We start from the raw sequence: 18,537 nt of genomic DNA on the forward strand, positions 1-18,537 counted from the left end.
GAACTAGGTTCGATCTGAGGACAATGTGGCAGACTTGTTTACTAAGTCATTGCCCAAATCCACGTTCGAGAAACATGTGGCAAGAATTGACTTGCCAAAAAAAATTATCTGAACTCTCATGATCGTAGTCATCAGGGGGAGGTGCAGACATCAGGGGGAGATGTCTACATGTTCGTCTCGAATCGTGAAGGGTGTGTTGTGCTCTTTTTCCCCTTCGACCGAGGTTATTTTTGTCCCACTGGGTTTTTGTTACTCGACAAGGTTTTTAATGAGGCAACGAGAGAAGCACCGCGTTTGGGCAACACAAGGGGGAGTGTTGAAGGAAAACCTAATTTGTGTTTAGCCCAAACTCTAGGTTACTTGACCTAGTGGTAATAGGATTTAATTAGAAGGATCTAGAATCCTAATCAATGTAGAATTCCTTTCCTTGTATGATTGAGATTCTATGCATTGTAATCCTCTATATAAAGAAGCCCCTATTATCAATGAGAATACACATAAATTTTCTCCCAAATTCAGTTTCTCTACAACAATAACCTTATTATCAATAAAATACGACTCAATTCTCACCCAATTTCAGTTTCCTTACATTGTGGCATAGAGCTGACCAACAGTTTTCACTATACCGTTAATGCTGCATATGCATGGCTATCTCTCAAGAACTCTACCCCTCCCAAGACGACCTCCTCTACGAAGAAGAGCTTCTCCGAAACCCTTACAGCCACAAGCTCTGGTGGCGCTACCTTATCGCCCGATCTGACGCGCCCTTCAAGAAGCGCCGCACCATCTACGAGCGCGCCCTCAAGGCCCTTCCCGGAAGCTACAAGCTTTGGTACGCCTACCTCCGCGAGCGTCTAGAGCTCGTCCGCAACTTTCCGATCAACCACTCCGAGTACGAAACCCTAAACAACACCTTCGAAAGGGCGTTGGTGACAATGCATAAGATGCCGCGGATTTGGATTCTGTATTTACAGAGCCTGACGGAGCAGAGATTGGTCACGAGGACTCGCCGGAGTTTCGATCGGGCGCTGTGTGCTCTGCCGGTGCAGCAGCACGACCGGATTTGGGAGCTGTATTTGGTGTTCGTGAGCCAGAAGGGGATCCCTATCCAGACATCGCTTCGGGTCTACCGGAGGTACTTGCTTTATGACCCGACTCATGTTGAGGACTTTATTACGTTTTTGATAGAGTCTGAGCTGCGGCAAGATGCGGCGGAGAGGCTGGCCTCGGTGCTTAATGATGATCAGTTTAGGTCGATTAAGGGAAAGACTAAGCATAGGTTGTGGTTGGAGTTGTGTGATTCGCTTACTAAGAATGCCACGGCGGTTTCGGGGTTGAATGTGGATGCTATCATTAGAGGTGGGATTAAGAAGTTTACGGATGAGGTGGGAAGGCTGTGGACGTCGTTGCCGGATTATTATATTAAGAGGGGTTTGTTTGAGAAGGCTAGGGATGTGTTTGAGGAGGGGATGCAGACTGTGGTGACTGTGAGGGATTTTAGTGTGATTTTCGATGCGTATGCGCAGTTTGAAGAGAGTATGCTTGCGATTAAGATGGAGGCTTTGGGGAGTGATGAGGAGGAGGAGAAAGGAGAGAATGGGAGAATGGAAGATGAGGGCAGTGAAGAGGAGGAGGAAGATGTCCGAACCAATGTAGACTTGTCTGTGGCTGAGCTTCGGAGGAAAATACTCCATGGGTTTTGGCTATATGATGCGAATGATGTTGATTTGAGGTTGGCTCGATTGGACCATCTTATGGATAGAAGACCTGAACTGGCTAATAGTGTTCTTTTGAGACAAAATCCGCATAATGTAGAGCAATGGCACCGGAGAGTGAAGCTGTTTGAGGGGAATCCTACAAAGCAGATACTTACTTACACACAGGCTGTGAAGACAGTGGATCCAATGCAAGCAGTGGGGAAGCCTCATACGTTGTGGGTTGCTTTTGCTAAGCTGTATGAAATACATGGAGATATTGCAAATGCAAGAGTAATTTTTGATAAGGCCGTCCAGGTGAACTACAAGACAGTGGATAATCTGGCTAGTCTGTGGTGTGAGTGGGCAGAAATGGAATTGCAGCATAAGAATTTTACACGCGCCCTGGAACTGATGAGAAGAGCTACAGCAGAGCCGTCTGTTGAGGTTAAACGAAGAGTTGCTGCTGATGGGAATCCACCAGTTCAGATGAGGCTCCATAAATCCTTGAGGCTTTGGACCTTTTATGTGGACTTGGAGGAGAGCCTGGGTACACTAGAGTCTACTCGGGCAGTGTATGAGAGGATATTGGATTTGAGAATAGCCACACCTCAAATAATAATCAACTATGCATTGCTTCTGGAAGAACATAAATACTTTGAAGATGCATTTAAAGTCTATGAAAAGGGTACTCAAATATTCAAGTACCCGCATGTCAAAGACATATGGATTATTTATCTCTCTAAATTTGTAAAAAGATATGGGAAGAATAAGCTGGAACGTGCAAGACTGCTCTTTGAGGATGCTGTTAAAGCGGCTCCTGCAGATGCGAAGAAATCATTGTATCTTCAATTTGCAAAGTTGGAGGAGGATTATGGTCTAGCAAAGCGGGCTATGAAGGTCTATGATGAAGCAACTAAGGCTGTTCCAAACCATGAAAAGTTGAGCATGTATGAAATCTACATTGCACGTGCAGCTGAGATATTTGGGGTCCCCAAAACAAGGGAGATATATGAGCAAGCAATAGAATCTGGACTCCCTGACAAAGATGTGAAGACAATGTGTCTAAAGTATGCTAAGCTCGAGAAGAGCTTGGGCGAAATTGATCGTGCTCGGGGAGTTTACGTATTTGCATCTCAGTTTTCAGATCCACGATCGGATGCAGAATTCTGGAACAAAGGGCACGAGTTTGAGGTGCAACACGGGAATGAAGATACGTTTAGAGAAATGCTTCGAATCAAACGGAGTATTTCTGCAAGTTATAGCCAGACACACTTTATTCTACCCAAGTATATGATGCAAAAGGATCAGAGGTTGAGCATTGACGAGGCAAAAGACAAATTGAAACAGGCTGGAGTCCCCGAAGATGAAATGGCTGCTCTTGAGAGGCAGTTGGCTCCTGCGATCAGCGATACACCCTCTAAAGACAGCAACAGAAAAGTGGGCTTTGTGAGTGCTGGAATAGAATCACAGATTGATGGAGGGATAAAAGTTGCTGCAAATCACGAAGACATTGAACTACCAGAAGAAAGTGATTCTGAAGATGAGGCAAATGTTGAAATAGCACAAAAGGAGGTCCCAGCTGCTGTTTTTGGAGATTTGGCTAACAAAAGAAAGGATTCTGAAGATAATGAGGGCGCAGACCTTGGTGCTCTGGAGAGAATAAAGAGGCTGAAAAAAGTGTGATTTATGAAGGTTTTGATGCATTGGATATTGAGCTCATGTTGTGTTGAGTTTTCTTTTGGGCCCCTTTATTGTACCCTGTAACTGTATATTTGGAGCAAATAGCTCTAGTTTTCAGTACACTTGATGTAAAAAAAAAAAAAAAAAATTCAATATCTCACTCGAACGATAAAAATTGTATACTTAACACTAAGAAAATAATTGATTGGGAAAAATTTACAGTTTGTGATCAATCTACGGGTCGTTCTTCATCTTAGCTTTAACATAGCTTATCACCAATTTGGCATTGCCAACAAGTTTGAATAACACAAAAATAGTCATTTTTAAAACTCATGGGCTTATTATGAGATGCTATCTCATTTGCATTAGCATGAAGACTTACTGAAAATCTTTCAGTTTCAACAATAAGTATGCATGATAGTTTAAAAACCAGGACACAACACATTAAAGGGTTAAAGTTGGAGTCATAAATGAATCTTTATTATAATGTTCTCATTGGAAACTTCATCTAACTATAACTTCATGACCTTTGGATTTAATAAAAAATATAAGTTGGGCAACAAATTTCAATTCCGTGGATATTGAAAAGCTTAATTTCTTTTTTATTTAATTGCACTACCATATCAATCATAGTTCGGACCACTTTTGTGTTCCCGTAGATGTATGTTTGCAAATTGCAACAATTGGAAGGGAATCAAATCCTCCTTACTTAGGCGGTTAAGTCATCTCCAATCGTGAAAGTCTAAAATAGATCATAGTCTAAAATTTTGGACCTTTGAAATGTACTATTCAACCAAATAGTAAGGTCTATAATTTTTCCAACTCCAATTGTTCGAGGTCTAAATCATAGACTTTAATATATTTTATTATTTTTAATTTGTATACTTCAGTTATATTACTAATTCAAGTATACTTAGAATTATATGGATGTGGCTTGTTTTCAGTTCACCCATTGGGTCACCTAGTATTCACTGCTTTTTATATGTTATTTCATCTTCTGGGTCACGAGCACAATGTATTTCGTGCCCTGGGTCACCCTTGATAACTTTCTGGGTCAACCTGCACAGTGTATTTCTTGCCCTGAGTCACGGGTACAGTGTATTTCGTGACCCGGAGAATGAAAATATACACTAAAAAGCAATGAATAGTAGGTGACCGGTGACTCAATGGGTGAACTTGCTCTTGGAGGTGGGTTTTGTTCAATCATGGTCTAAAATATGGACTTTAAACCTTCTATTGGAGAAGGCCTTAGCCTAATTCCCTACTCCTCCTACCACTTTGGCACCCCAATGGCTTAACCTTTTTTTCACGATCTCACCTTTGTTTGAAGGGGAAATGAAATTTACACTCCCTATTTTACAATCCATACTTCATTCTTTTTTTTTAATATATTGCATAAAATAATTTACAATTTACACTACAAAAAGACAAATTTCAAATATTAAAAAGTGAAATATGAAATGTGAATTGTAAAATGAGGAGTGTGAAATGAAATTTCAAAGACTCAAATTACTATTAACTTTGCCTTTTTTTTTTCTTTTTCTTTTTCCCTTTGGGATTAGATAGTCATAGACTATATACCACTAAGATATAAATATATCTCGAATTCGTGATCAGTTTGCTTATTATGAACATTTTAGATAGTCATGTTGAAAGAAGGAAGCACTTGCCATCTTCTGTCATTCTCAGCTATTTTGATTCCTGCAAACTTACAAGAGAGTGCTCTCTTTATCAAGATGAGATTTCTGCAGAGTGAACAAAGTTCCAAAACTCTCATCATTTGTCCCTTTCTTTCTCTGTTTGATACTTTTGATCATGTTATTTGTGTGCATGATTCTTCTTTCTGAGCATGAAGAACCAAATTCTAAAGAGTCCCAAGTTCCAAAACGAAAGTCTCATCTTAAATACTAGAGAAATGAAGCCTTGGTTTTCAGAACAAAATATTTACAAAATACAAGCTCTCCAACAAACTAGTGGACAGTGGCACATTGCATCATTGATATACAATATCAAAAACTAAAGATCACAATAAAATCTAAGCTCGGTTACAGTTCATGTTCCACCATTGATCGGAGAAGTTACAGTAAAAGAAGGCATACCGGTATGAGCATTCAAAGAGCCTGGGAATTTGTTCTTCTTAGACCAAAGCCAGATCTTAGACACGGAGAAGCTCTCACCTTTATGACACCCATTGATTTTCTTCCCCTCCAAATTCCCACCAACTTTAAAGTGTTCATCATCAATGTCAAGCTTAGTATCAGTGCCTCCACCACAATCATGCGACAAGACCACTTGAAGATTTGAATCACCAACCACATACTGATATGTCCCCATTGAGTAGCATCTCCTAGCATCCAAATTACACCTGCTTGTTTCTCCTACTCCTTCGTTCGTCGAGCTCCTGAACTTCCCAAGTCTCACCGAAAACACCCTCTTTTCGACGCCAGCTTCCTCCAAAGCTAAGACTCTCCGACCACTTAAACCCCCATTGTCTCCATCACCATTGAACCTACTTGACATTGCTCTAGAATCATCAAAATTCAACACTGGGTTTTCCAATACTAGACCAGAGCCCAAAAGGGTGCCTCTACAAAGAGGGCATGTTGAATTTGAGAGAAGCCAAGTGTCAATACAATCCATATGAAATGCATGACCACAATTAGGAAGCAACCTCAGCTTGTCCTGCTCAGAAAACTCACACAGACAGATAGCACAGTCAAATTGCTCATCTGAACCAACAATGTCTTTGCAGCAGAACACAGGCAGGGAGTCTATGACAGCTTGGTCCAGGCCCAAGTCGTGTAAGTGAAAGAGGTGTTGAAGCTGTCTTCGAAGATTTCGAGAGCTAGAGCTTTCTGGGTGTCTATTACTGGATTGAAAGAGTGGGGAAGATGACCTCTTTATGAAGAATCGTAAAACCAAATGAACAAGACCACCAATGAAGAAGACAACAGCTAGAACTACTACAACCACAAGAAATAGCGGACTCATACTGCTATGAACTGAAGATGGTGGAGCTGAAAATGAAGTTGGGGGTGGTGAGTTTCTCCAATTAGCATCTTCCTGGTTGAGCTCAGATTGAATTGTAGACATTTTTATCAGGGTTTTATATTAGACACTAAATTCTTGAACAAGATGCACAGCTAAAGAAGACTCTTGCTGTGAGAGTATAATTAATAGAGTAAAGGGTGAGAAATGGAATCAAGAATGTGAAGGAATTAAGTATTGAGAGAGTAAAGATGGGTTCTTGAATAGTCATATAGCTGGAAAATTTTGCAAAGTATATACCTTAATTTTGATGGAGCTGGAACGTGGAACATCTGGTTTTGAATTCCTTTTGCGCCACAGAAGTAACAGAAGAAAAGGGTATTTAATTCAGCTGCATATTAGTACTACTTGTGTGAGAGCATTGGCCAAAAGAATCTATATATAGAGAAAGAAGAACGCTGTCGGTTAAGGTTGGGCAAGGCCTTAAAAGATCCGGAGCGAATGTGAACCAGGAAGAATGAAAGGGGGATAGTGCAGTTGATGAGTTGAGCCCATTTGAATGACTGTAGTGCTCCATGTGTATTCATATATCTTACTTAGGAAACCATCAGCATATAATTAATAATTATTCAATCAAAAGTAAAAATTAAATATATCAACGAGTATGGATCATAGTTAAGGAATATTTTGAGTAGAAATTATGATCTTAAGGAAGAATTATTATTATTATTATTATTATTATTTTGGAGTAGAAATCATAGTTAAGGAAGATTTTGAGTAGAAATTTATTTTTGATGTTTAATTAAAATGCAACTGAATTAAATATCCATAATGTCTATTCAAGATCTTCCTCTGCAGTCTGCAATTTTGAGCAGAAATCATGATCTTAAGGAAGATTTGTTTTTTTCAAAGAAGTTATTGGTCCAATTTTGAAAGGGTTGGGACATGGATGGATCATAGTTAATTTAGAATAATTATACAGTTTTTGTAAATAATATTATAAATTATTAATTAAAATATAAATAAATAGATTAAAAATTTAAAGCGTCAAAATGATGCCAACAACCAAAATAATGTCCTATAACTTGATAGGACTTATATATACTTTAATACATCAGATGCGTCCTGTAATTTTTTCACTTGGATGAAAAAAAAACTTCCAAGATGACAAAACTGTTTACTCTAGGAGGCAAAAGCTGCCTAGCTTGTGACTGATGGTTTGTATTTGTGTAGCCATACCAAACAAGCCCGGAAAACTAGGCTTTCTTAGATCTGTCTCCTTTTGGTCTGGAAACAAGTCACATATGCAATTGAGCAAAAGCCGAGGTCCACCGTCCAAATCCTATTTTCCTAGTTTGATTGGCCAAATTGGTCACTGTAACTTCTAAACTTCTTTATCATCATGACTAATCAGAATGATTCTGCTTCAATGATAATACCCTACGTTCATTGCCTGCTAAGGACGTAATTTTCCATCAATCCTGGCATGAATGCAAGTGTATGAACCACTTTGATATTGCTACTCTCAAGTATAATCACATAGTAACTATACATCATAAATACAACATAACATGTGAGAACAAAGCCTTAAATTAAGATATTTAAGTATATTGATATTGGATTGCGGATTTTTACAGTGTTTCAAATACAGAAAACAACTTACGTAACAAGAAAAAGAGAGTAGTAATTTCTTCCCCTCCAAAATTATGAGGTGGGTAAGTAGGAAAATTGGTAAAAAGGGCAAATTCTGGCCTTCCTCGGTGGGATTAGCTATGAGCCTACACTGACCACAGAAGCTTTGTATCTTTACAGATTGAACACATAACCTCGCTCTTCAAATCAAATCATTTGCACGCGTAGATATGATGACAAAAAAGAAATGTCAAAGGGTAGACAATATGAGAAGGTAGGGTAACATTTGCTTTCCCCTTGCATAGATGACATGATTGTAGTTAGCACCTAAGACAGGATAACAGTTGTGTTCTGTTTGCAGATTAGAGACCTGCTGTTTGCAGATTAGAGACCTGAAAGTGAAAATAATTTCTTGTCATGTTTGTTAGGAAATGAATACTCGGACAAAGAACTCCGCAAATAAGATATACTAAAAGAAACGAAACTAAAATTATTTAGACTTCTTCTATTTATTTTTCCTTCATTTAGTAAATTATATCATTTTTATTCTAACTACGCACTCTAATAATGATTTTCAACAAATGAAAAAGACATATAAGATACAATTTCAACCATAGATTACAACCTTAATTAAAATATACACATTTATCAAAGGATCCTTTGTTCAAGTATACACTAAGGAACGGTGATCTATCGATTGTAGTTGATATCCAGCAAGTAAGTCACCAGAAAGGTCTGTTGTGATGGTGATGTTTAAACCCTTTAAATGTCCAATCCATCCATGTCAAATCATTCAATTTTCACGCCTCTGATTATTCATGCCTACTTGCCTAGAGAAGCTGATAAAGCTAGAGGGTTGCAGATTATGTGACAAATATTCAGACACATTGCTGGCCACCCTGTGGATTTGGAATCAGTCCATTTTGTTATCTTTGAAAGCAAATGCTATGCTTAATTTAAACTGACATTTCCCATATGACAAATTAGAGCTTCTTGTTTTACATTTTGGCCTATGCAGTGACACTAGAGTGGTTGCCAGAATCACTGAATCAATAATGCTTGAACCTGAGAATTTGGTGAGAAATGTTCAACAAAAGCTACCAAATAGTTTTCATTTTCACGTAAAGATTACTTACAGGAACCAGAGAACAAGTAGCAGGGCAACTGAAAATTTAACCCCAGAACTGAAAATACAACCATATATATGGTCAATAATTAATGCAGAAGCAAAGAAATTTTGTGCAAACGCAGATACTAGCTTTATTTGAAATCAAATTCCTACAACAAGAGGTACAACTTCTGAACTTTCCTTCATGGATCATAAGTTATAGAGCTCTCCTCTTCTTCTTTTATCGACTTGATCATCAACGAAACTTGACTCATGGCTGGCCTATCAGTTGGAGAAGTATTTATGCACTTCAATGCTACCTGCAGCAAGTTCACCATCCTTTCTTCGCTTGCACCTTCCGAGATCAAAGCCCTGTCGAAAACCTCAACAGTCCACTCCTCTTTGACCACTGAGTTCACCCAGCTAGGCAAATCAAACCCGTTTTTCTGGACCAGCTTCCCTGTTAGAAGCTCAAGAAGAATCACCCCAAAAGCATAAACATCATCATTGAAGGTGCTATATGCATGACCTTTATTAGCATTGCCATTTCGGAATTCATTCTTGGGAGAAAGGACCGACTGTTCATGATTTTCAGCCTCCATCACCCCATATTCACTGATGCAAGGTTCCATAGCCATGTTGAACAAAATGTTCATGGACTTAAGGTTACCATGAGCAATACCGTCTTCATTTAACTCTTGGTGCATGAAGGCTAACGCCTTGGCAATGCTATCGGCAACATTCAATCTGCTTCCCCAGTCAAAGATTTGGCTCTTTGGAGATCCTGTGACAATGAAAATGATGCATACAAAATAATCAGTACTCGTTACTTGCATAATATATGTGCATGTTGCAAAAGATAATAGAAATGAGCTTTTTACCATGAAGAAGATTAAATAGATTTCCATTTGGTTGATATTCATAAACCAAGAGCTTCTCTTGCCTTGAACAATAAAATGCAACTGCTGGTAACAGATTGTGACACTTCACTTGGTCAATTTTCTTCATCCTAGTCTTGAAATCATCGCTCGAAATCCCACAATTCCTGATCCTCTTCACAACCAAGTTAACCCCTCCATCAAGCAAGACTTTGTAGAGGCTTCCATGCTTTCCTCTTCCAAGCAGTTCAGCTGGAGCTCGGAGCAACTGCTCGAAAGTCAACCCCCTCAACAAAGGACTGGTGAGAACAACAAGCGGCGGAGTTACTCCACTTTCCACAGATGTCAAGGAAAACTCTGATGTCTGATTCCCCTCACCATCCTTGTACTCACTAGAAGAAAGAGTACTAGGTATATTGCTAGTAGTTTCAAATGGCACAGCCTTCTTTTTAGGCTTTTGATTTTTATCTTCACATGGTTTTCCTCTGGAAAAAAACTTACATACCAAAAACAACACCACAACTAGGCCAAGTATTACATAGCCTGAAAAGATAAGAACCTTTTTGGATGAGGGCTTGTTTGACTTCTTCATTGGGTTTATAGGTACTGCTGGAGCTGGTGGGCAGGCAGTGAGTGGTTCCCCACAAAGGTTAGGATTACCTGAAAAGCTGCTTGCAGTGAAATGGCCTTTGACATCAGGAATCGGCCCGCTGAACAAGTTGTTGGAGACATTGAACTCATTAAGATTAGAGAAATCAAACTCCGGGATTTGACCCTCGAGTTGATTGTTTTGAGCAAGAAAAGATATCAAGCCCGAAATCTTTTGTATATCAGGAAGCTCACCATAGAAGTTGTTATTGGATATATCAAACCTTTTCAGATTACTCAACTGGGAGAGAGACTCAGGAAGGTCCCCAGAGAAATGATTCCCACTCAAATACAAGTGAGTCAAATGTTTGCAAAGTGCAATGTCTTCTGAGAGCAGACCAGTGATGTTGTTGTTTTCGAGACTCAAAACAATAAGAGCCTTTGTAACACAAAGAGAACTCGCATCAAGAACTCCGGTGAGGTTGGCCTTTTCGAGAATTATTTTCCTCACAAAACCCTTCGTGTCACATACCACGCCAGTCCAGTTGCTTGTGCAAGGATCTGTGCTCATGTTCCAACCCCAATGGCCATCTCTTGTTGCATTTCCTGGTGAAAGATTCTGCATGAACTGCACCAGCGCTTGCTTCACCTCATTTTCTTCTGAATTTACAACACGAAAGATAAGAAACATCACAATGGGAAGAACCCAAATTGGAACACGACCCATTTTCGATGCACCAGTTGAGTGTTTGTGAAAAATGGCTCTGTGGTTTGCATTCCTTTTCATGAGGAGGGTTTGAATAACTGTAACTTGGAACAGCAAAACAAAAAGAAAGCAACTGAAATCACTTGGTGCCAATTGGCTGATACAGACAGAGACTTTGAACCATTCTCTGTGTGTTTATGCTCATAATGGACTAGCACAACTGACCAAATCAGCCTCCAAATCCACTGCAGCAGCTTTTAAAAATATGAGCCGGCAGTCTGAAACAGTCCAATCTTTTAGGACATGTCCTTTTCCATAGTCGTTTCTGCAACAATTTTAGTGATTCCAATATTACGATATATATAAAAATATAAACCATCATTCATAGCGACTCGTACCGAACTTCCAAGAGGTGGTCAAGTACTACAGTAAGTATAATTTACAGATTCATACCATCAGTTGATCTATCAAAGTATATATACACAGCTTTTGCCTTCTCAGATACAACGAAAGTAACCCACATTAAGCTTTTTTACCCTGCCAATTGCCCATGATTGTTAATAAAGATTACTTTTGGTTCAGAAACCTAGCTTCTTTCTCGGTTTACTGTAGAAAGAGGTTACTTTATATTTCATTTACGGATTTGCCTTCCTATAGGTCCTGAGTCTTGAATTAGACAATGCCCAAGTGCCAGCGATTGCCAGTTGGTGTATCCAAGTGACTGATAGGGTAGGCTTGAAGCCAAGTCAACCAAGAAAGTCACTAGACACAGAAAAGGAATCATTCTCTTCCTAATTATCATTCACATTCGACAAATCAAGTATTGTAATCGATAAACATTAGTACATTACCTTGGTTAATAATAATATTTATCACCGTGTTGATACATAAGTAATCCAAATGTAATTGTTTGAGTTTCAACTTTCAAAATTCTTTTAATTTTGGTCATAAACACATTTCCTTCCTACCTAACCTTTTCCCGGATAAGTTTTTTGAATAGAAGAATGAAAGCTCAGGCTTCAGCTACCCAGGGAACTTATCCTCATAACAAAGAATCACATTGTATTTCATGAACACGTTTAAATAGATGCGTATAATCATTTCTTGTTTCTTCTCACATTGATAACATTAAATATCCAATGACTGCATCAGAATTGAATTATTTGACATTATTCATGATACTTTTACAAGCAAAAGTAATCTAGTCATACAATATTGGTAGTTACTTGATAAGATGGTAAACATAATGGAGGTTTTCAATCATAAATAAAGTTCCCCCAACAATTGACTGACTACGGGTCTGCATGTCCAGCAATGTCATCGTCACTCGAAACGCTTCCTTCATCACTAATATTCTCATCACCACTTTCTTCTTCTGGTGTTGTATTAGTAATATGCTCCTTCTTTGCATATTTTTCACAATACTCTGTGACAGTGGAAATATACACAAACTGAAATCTTTGAAATAACCAAAATATAACAATTCTTACCTTCACTGTTACTAACTTACACCAATCAATTTCAAGAAACAATTATATCCTAAAAATACCCTCTCAAGTTAAAGGAACTAACTTACTATGTTTTATAGTTTCAAGTGTTTGAGCATATCTGATAATGATCCAATAGAATGTCTAGGCCAGAACCTTGTATACAAGCGTCGGGCAGAAAGTATTAAACTTGGGCACCATATAATAGCCAAGTTATTGGTGCAGTCATGGACCATATTGCAAGAATCAACTATCACTCGCTCTCTCCCATAGCTATGAGGTGATACTTACATTCCAACTCTAGAGATGGTCAACGGGCCATGGAAATGTTGGTAGTCATTAATTGTCTCATTACAATTTTCTTATGAAGAGTTCTCTCTCACACATTGCACATGTTTTGAAGGTCCATGTTTGAGGGAGTTTGCAGCAAAGTTGTTTAACTAGGCATGGTTTTCTATAGTTTGAGGATACTAGGATACTTGATAAAAATAAATAAATAAATAAAAAGCGTACAATAATTTCAGAATAGTTTTACCTTTCACTTTCTGATCGTACAGTTTGCGGTCCTTCATCATCAATGACGCTGCATCACCATTGAGTGGGTCTGATGGATTTGGATAGAGCAACAGTTGTGGAAGGAAAACTTCAAAAACATTTAAAAGGTCTGCAAGAAGAACCATGGCTATATATGTTAAAATACTAGCCAATCCAAATGGAAAACAACAGAAAAAGAGAATGTGAAAACGTAAAGCACAACATAGTTGTAAAATTCCACTGATTCATTCAAGAGAGTAAAACAATTCAAACCTACTGTATTTCAGCACTAAAAATGAAAAGATAAGTACCAAACATTGGACTCCATGATTGATTAATTACATCTAAGCAGACAGAACCAGATCTGCAATTACTCAGGGAAACAGATTGAAACAGTCAGTTCATAGAAGACTACAACATCAATAAACCATTATTTAAATTCCAGCTGCTTATGAAAGACATAAGAAAGAAGGTATGTTGGCAGTAACATCTAAGAATTTTAATCATCACTAATTCTGCATTCTAAAATTTTGAGAGAAGATATTGCTATTGGATGTAATTAGAGATGATTTCTTTTTAAAGCTGCAGAATGCTTACAGCTCATCAACGTTCGGATGAAAAATCTTGTTCATGAAGCCAATAGAAGGAGACTTGTATGGATATGCATCTGGAAGCTCCACACGAATTTTCCATACTCCGCCTTCATAAATGCCTGAAACCACAATAATCATGTATATTACTGACACTACAGAAATTTTAAAGAATGTATATTTAGTCTGTGCTGATAGAAGAAGTCCGGAATTGAAAGAAACCTTAGTTCTGATAACCCTTTCCAATTTTAGGGAACCCTAATTATGTCTACCGAGAGACTAACAAAGAAATTTCAAAAGAATGAGTGATTTTGCAAGCAAAGCGACTCATACAATGTTCTGTTATATTGTGACACAAAGTAAGCCAATGAAATCTAAAATTCATGTAGAGAACTCTACGTAAGGAAAAGCATAAGTGTGTAAAGACAGTACTTTCTTTTGGACCATGGAATTCCACATTGAACTCGTTGAGCCCATCATTTATTGTCTCCACATTATAGTCACTCATCATCCTGAAAAATAGTGAAAAAACTTAGAGAAATTCGGAAGAAAATGACTAACCATATATGGTAAATGCAGTGGCACTAGAACAAGAAGGATGTTCTAAATCCTATGTCGTGCACAAGAGGAAGGCGTCAAAATGATATAGATATTTGAACCAACATGACTACAGATGCTAGTGTAAACAAAAGAGAGAAATCCACTCTTCAAAAACCTAAGACCATTGACCATTGTGATGCTGAGGATATCGTGGTGACTATAACTTACAACTTCATGACATCCATCTCTCTCCTCTTGCTTGGAGAAGACATTTTGAATTTAACAATATCAAATTTCCTAACCTGCAATCAAAGAAGTCAACTTTTCATGTGAATGAATACTAAACCTATTAAAATCAAACTGTGAATTGTCAAATGCTATAAAATGGTTGAAATAAAATAGTCCAACTGCACTAACCTTCCAGAAGTCTTCAAGACGAATAAAAGGAAGTGTTGAAGCAGAAGATCGAGTAACAAAAGCCTAAGACTCTATTTAACGTTCAAAACAAGGATGAATTGGAACACATATCTGTAGATTCAAACACAAAAAAACAATAAGATTCCCCAGGACAAGTTCAAAAATCTGCTCAAATATGGAATTGTACTCGCAAACACATATCATCGAATAGGTCCTCTTAACAATCATTAGCCTAAATATGCAACACTTCATTTGTCAGGACCTTTTATCCTCCATGGCTCATGGAAGAAGAAAACCACCTCATTAGTCATTGGACTCAATATCAGCAATTAACACGGACATCAATATAGGCAGACCCCCTATTGCAATATAAAGTCACCAAACCATCTTTTAGTTCAGGGAAAGCTTGAAATGACAGCAATTCATGCTTTTAAGCAAAGTTGAAAGCCTCCAGACAATGCTGTATCATCTAATCTCTTCACGTGGATCCTAATAGCATAGCATTATACAAATCAAAATGCATTTTGGATTGCCAATCGGCAACTCAAATGCCTCCCCATTGAATACAAACTAAGACGCTCTCTTTCAAATCTGATAAAATGTCGCTTAAAATAGGACTACAATCACTTGCAGTGCTCAAAATGACAAAGCAACTCCTATGGTTCGACGACAGATAAACTCCCAAGCCTCTAACACACTTCTTATCCTTCGTTGTTCACCACAACCAGGTAACCACCACACCGTAACCCAAAAGATAACATAACATCCCAGCTTGACGCATTGAAACATTTGACCCCCACAAAAACGAAAAACAAATTGCTAACAAAACCGAAACCACGAGTTGTTCATTCTTTTCCACAAGAGTTCAGTGAAGTATAACATTATGCAGATAAGGTATAATGATATTAAGATCTATGGCATACCCAGAAGAAGAAAAAAAAAGAAAGAAAAAAAAACCAAACACCAAAATGGAAGTGATGGTGTTTTGGATTGGTAAGAAAGAATAAAGAGAGAAACTTACAACTGGGTATTTGACCCTTGTCTTGGTTGATTGGAGAATCGAGCGAGAACCAAACAGAAAATAAAAAGATGGGAAATTTAATTGGAGACGAAAAAAGAAAGAAGAAACTGCGGGGTAGAGAGAGAGAGAGTTTGGGGGTGAATGTCGACAAAACCTGGTGCACGTGTTTAAATGGTAGTCTTATTACGTGGAAAGCAAGCTTGAGCTGTGTTCTAATTTAAGTTTGTGGTGCCTAAATGATTAACGATTACCAAGTTTTAATCTTTAACAATTACCTAGTATATATCTTAAACAATTCAATTGCCAATTAGAGATATTTTCGTAGATCATAAGATTATTATTATAAATGGTCTTTTTGATGTTCTTATCCCATTACGAATTCTATTCATATTCGACCTTATCTAACATTTTTTTGAAATCAATGTAACTTATTTTCTTCAAAATCCTAATCGATGTCGATTGCTTATATCAAAGCTCATGATGATCAACTTCTCATGAGAAATGTACCATTTTGAGATGTGCATTATCCTCGTTTTGCCGCATAATGAATGATAGCGCACATTACGACTGCCTTAACTTGATCCTAAAACGAGGACAATGCACATCACATTGTTTGGTTTTCGTATATACTATATAGTTTGGGAGCATGTCCATTCATAGCATCCATGATCACAGGGCCGATCACATTGTTTGGTTTTCGTATATACTATATAGTTTGGGAGCATGTCCATTCATAGCATCCATGATCACAGGGCCGATCAGGTTGGACAGCAACATGAAAACCAAATTTTGAGTCACAAACTTGATAATGCACCCACAATTCATGGTTGAGCCCAAAGTTCAGACCAAAAACCCTAAATCTAGGACCTCGAGTCTTCGGTTGCCTCGAATCTTAGTCCCGGACACTATTCTCCTGAGCTTCAAACCCTAAGTTTAAAACTCAGATTCTCCTAACTCATCTTTTCAAATCTGAAAGATGTTATTTATATATTTAATTAGCACATGCTATCAATCCACTTTTCAGGAGGGTACACATAATTCACTCTGTTACAGATGCAATTGCAATTAGCATTCTTATGGAAGTATTTCGAGAAACAGGTGCATATCTATCAAAGAAATTTAGCCATTCCTTTTGACGGTATCCTTTGGTTACTAAGCGAGCCTTGTATTTATCTATAGCACCATATGACTTCAATTTCTTCTTGAAAATCCATTTGAAACCAATTGGTTTACTACCAAGAGGTAAGTCTACCAATTGCCATGTATTATTTTGCATAATGGATTCCATTTCACTATTAATTGCTTCCTTCCAAAAAGGAGCTTCCTGAGATGTCATAGCTTCCTTATAAGTTTGTGGTTCTCCTTCGGCAAAATAAGTAAGGAAATCATGTCCAAAGTCTTTAACAACTCTTGCTCTCTTGCTTGCTCTTCTATGTTCAGTTGTTTCATCATCTTCATTTTGTTGAGCACTAGACGATGAGTCTTGTTCATTTTGTTGAACACTTGAAGATGAATTTTGATCTATATCACATGCTCTTTTGTTTGTGGTGCTGATTCTTTCTTCCTTGTATGGGAAAATATGTTCAAAGAATTAAGCATCATTACTCTCTATTATTGTATTGACATTTATGTCACTAATTTCAGACCAAAAATCGATAAGTTGCACTATTCTTTGCATTTCCAATAAATACACAATCTATAGTTTTAGGTCCAAGTTTTGTTCTCTTTGAAAGAGGAGCTCGAACTTTGGCAAGACAATCCCACACTTTCAACTTTTTATATGAAGGTTTCTCCCTTTCCAAACTTCATATGGAGACTAATTTGTGTTCTTGTGAGGAATTCGATTCAATATTTCATTTGCAGCAAATAAACAATCACCCCACAAATTGTGTGGAACTCCAGAACTATTTAACATGGAATTGATCATTTCCCTAAATGTTCGATTTTTATGTTTTGCAACTCTATTTTGTTGTGGAGTGTAAGGTGCAGTCATTTGGTGAACAATTCCATGTGAAGAACAGAAATCCGAAAATGCATTGGATTCCTATTCTCCACCTTTATTAGATCTTATGATCTTAATTTTTCTGTCAAGCTGATTCTCTACTTCTACCTTGTAGTTTTTAAACATATCCAAGGCTTCATCTTTGCTATATATTAAATATACATAGCAGTATTTGCTGCAATCATCTATAAAGGAAATGTAATAGTTTTCCCCTCCACGAGATGGTGTTGCTTTGAAGTCACAAAGGTCAATATGTATTAATCCCAATACTTCATTTGACATTTCCACATATTTGAAAGGTTGTCTTTTAAATTTAGATTATGTGTAAATTTCACATTTGTGTGCAGCAGCCTTATCAGGATTGCACTTTGGTACCAATCCTGAGTTTACCATTCTGGTTAAAGAGCAATAATTCACATGCTCTAATCTAGCAAGTAGGTAGAAGCATTAGTTATTTTATTCATAGTAGTAGTAATAGTAGTACAAGCATCAATAGGCATAAAGTTCAGTTTGAATAGACCATTAGTTAGGTATCCCTTTCCTACATATCGCCCACCCTTAGTTATTACAACTTTGTCAGACTCAAACAAGCTTAAATCCCTTAGAAACAAGAACAGGACCAGACACAAGGTTTTTGTGAATATCAAGTACATCGAGCACATCAAGGAG

The 18,537-nt window shown here is 37.8% G+C and overlaps 4 protein-coding genes across 6 annotated transcripts; 1 reads left to right on the forward strand and 3 right to left on the reverse strand.

The window, feature by feature from the left end:
* Positions 1-644: 644 nt before the first annotated feature.
* On the forward strand, positions 645-3,380 carry LOC112177415 (pre-mRNA-splicing factor SYF1-like). The gene has a single exon (XM_040511329.1). The coding sequence runs from the start codon at positions 645-647 to the stop codon at positions 3,378-3,380; it is 2,736 nt and encodes a 911-aa protein (XP_040367263.1).
* Positions 3,381-5,263: 1,883 nt separating this feature from the next.
* LOC112180179 (RING-H2 finger protein ATL46) lies at positions 5,264-6,925 on the reverse strand. 2 transcript variants are annotated; one of them, XM_024318683.2, is made up of 2 exons: positions 6,666-6,925; positions 5,264-6,440 (listed from the first exon to the last, which is right to left on the reverse strand). In XM_024318683.2, exon 2 carries the CDS (start codon positions 6,366-6,368, stop codon positions 5,430-5,432), a length of 939 nt encoding a protein of 312 aa, XP_024174451.1. In that variant the 5' UTR covers positions 6,369-6,440; positions 6,666-6,925; the 3' UTR covers positions 5,264-5,429. The 2 variants fall into 2 exon arrangements, with proteins under 2 accessions (XP_024174451.1, XP_024174450.1); XM_024318682.2 differs by having other exon boundaries at positions 5,264-6,536.
* Positions 6,926-9,028: 2,103 nt separating this feature from the next.
* On the reverse strand, positions 9,029-11,624 carry LOC112180176 (probable inactive receptor kinase At2g26730). Its single transcript, XM_024318680.2, has 2 exons — positions 9,987-11,624; positions 9,029-9,889 (listed from the first exon to the last, which is right to left on the reverse strand). Exons 1-2 carry the CDS (start codon positions 11,356-11,358, stop codon positions 9,309-9,311), a joined length of 1,953 nt encoding a protein of 650 aa, XP_024174448.1. The 5' UTR covers positions 11,359-11,624; the 3' UTR covers positions 9,029-9,308.
* Positions 11,625-12,361: 737 nt separating this feature from the next.
* Positions 12,362-16,019, reverse strand: LOC112180180 (ubiquitin-conjugating enzyme E2-23 kDa). Of its 2 annotated transcripts, XM_024318685.2 has the most exons (8): positions 15,867-16,019; positions 14,846-14,956; positions 14,657-14,730; positions 14,321-14,400; positions 13,896-14,010; positions 13,610-13,662; positions 13,300-13,428; positions 12,362-12,703 (listed from the first exon to the last, which is right to left on the reverse strand). In XM_024318685.2, exons 3-8 carry the CDS (start codon positions 14,698-14,700, stop codon positions 12,570-12,572), a joined length of 555 nt encoding a protein of 184 aa, XP_024174453.1. In that variant the 5' UTR covers positions 14,701-14,730; positions 14,846-14,956; positions 15,867-16,019; the 3' UTR covers positions 12,362-12,569. The 2 variants fall into 2 exon arrangements, with proteins under 2 accessions (XP_024174453.1, XP_024174454.1); XM_024318686.2 differs by lacking the exon at positions 14,657-14,730.
* Positions 16,020-18,537: the final 2,518 nt, after the last annotated feature.

The sequence above is a fragment of the Rosa chinensis genome, chromosome 7, assembly GCF_002994745.2.
Source record: "Rosa chinensis cultivar Old Blush chromosome 7, RchiOBHm-V2, whole genome shotgun sequence".
In the NCBI taxonomy this organism is placed as follows: Eukaryota; Viridiplantae; Streptophyta; class Magnoliopsida; order Rosales; family Rosaceae; genus Rosa; species Rosa chinensis.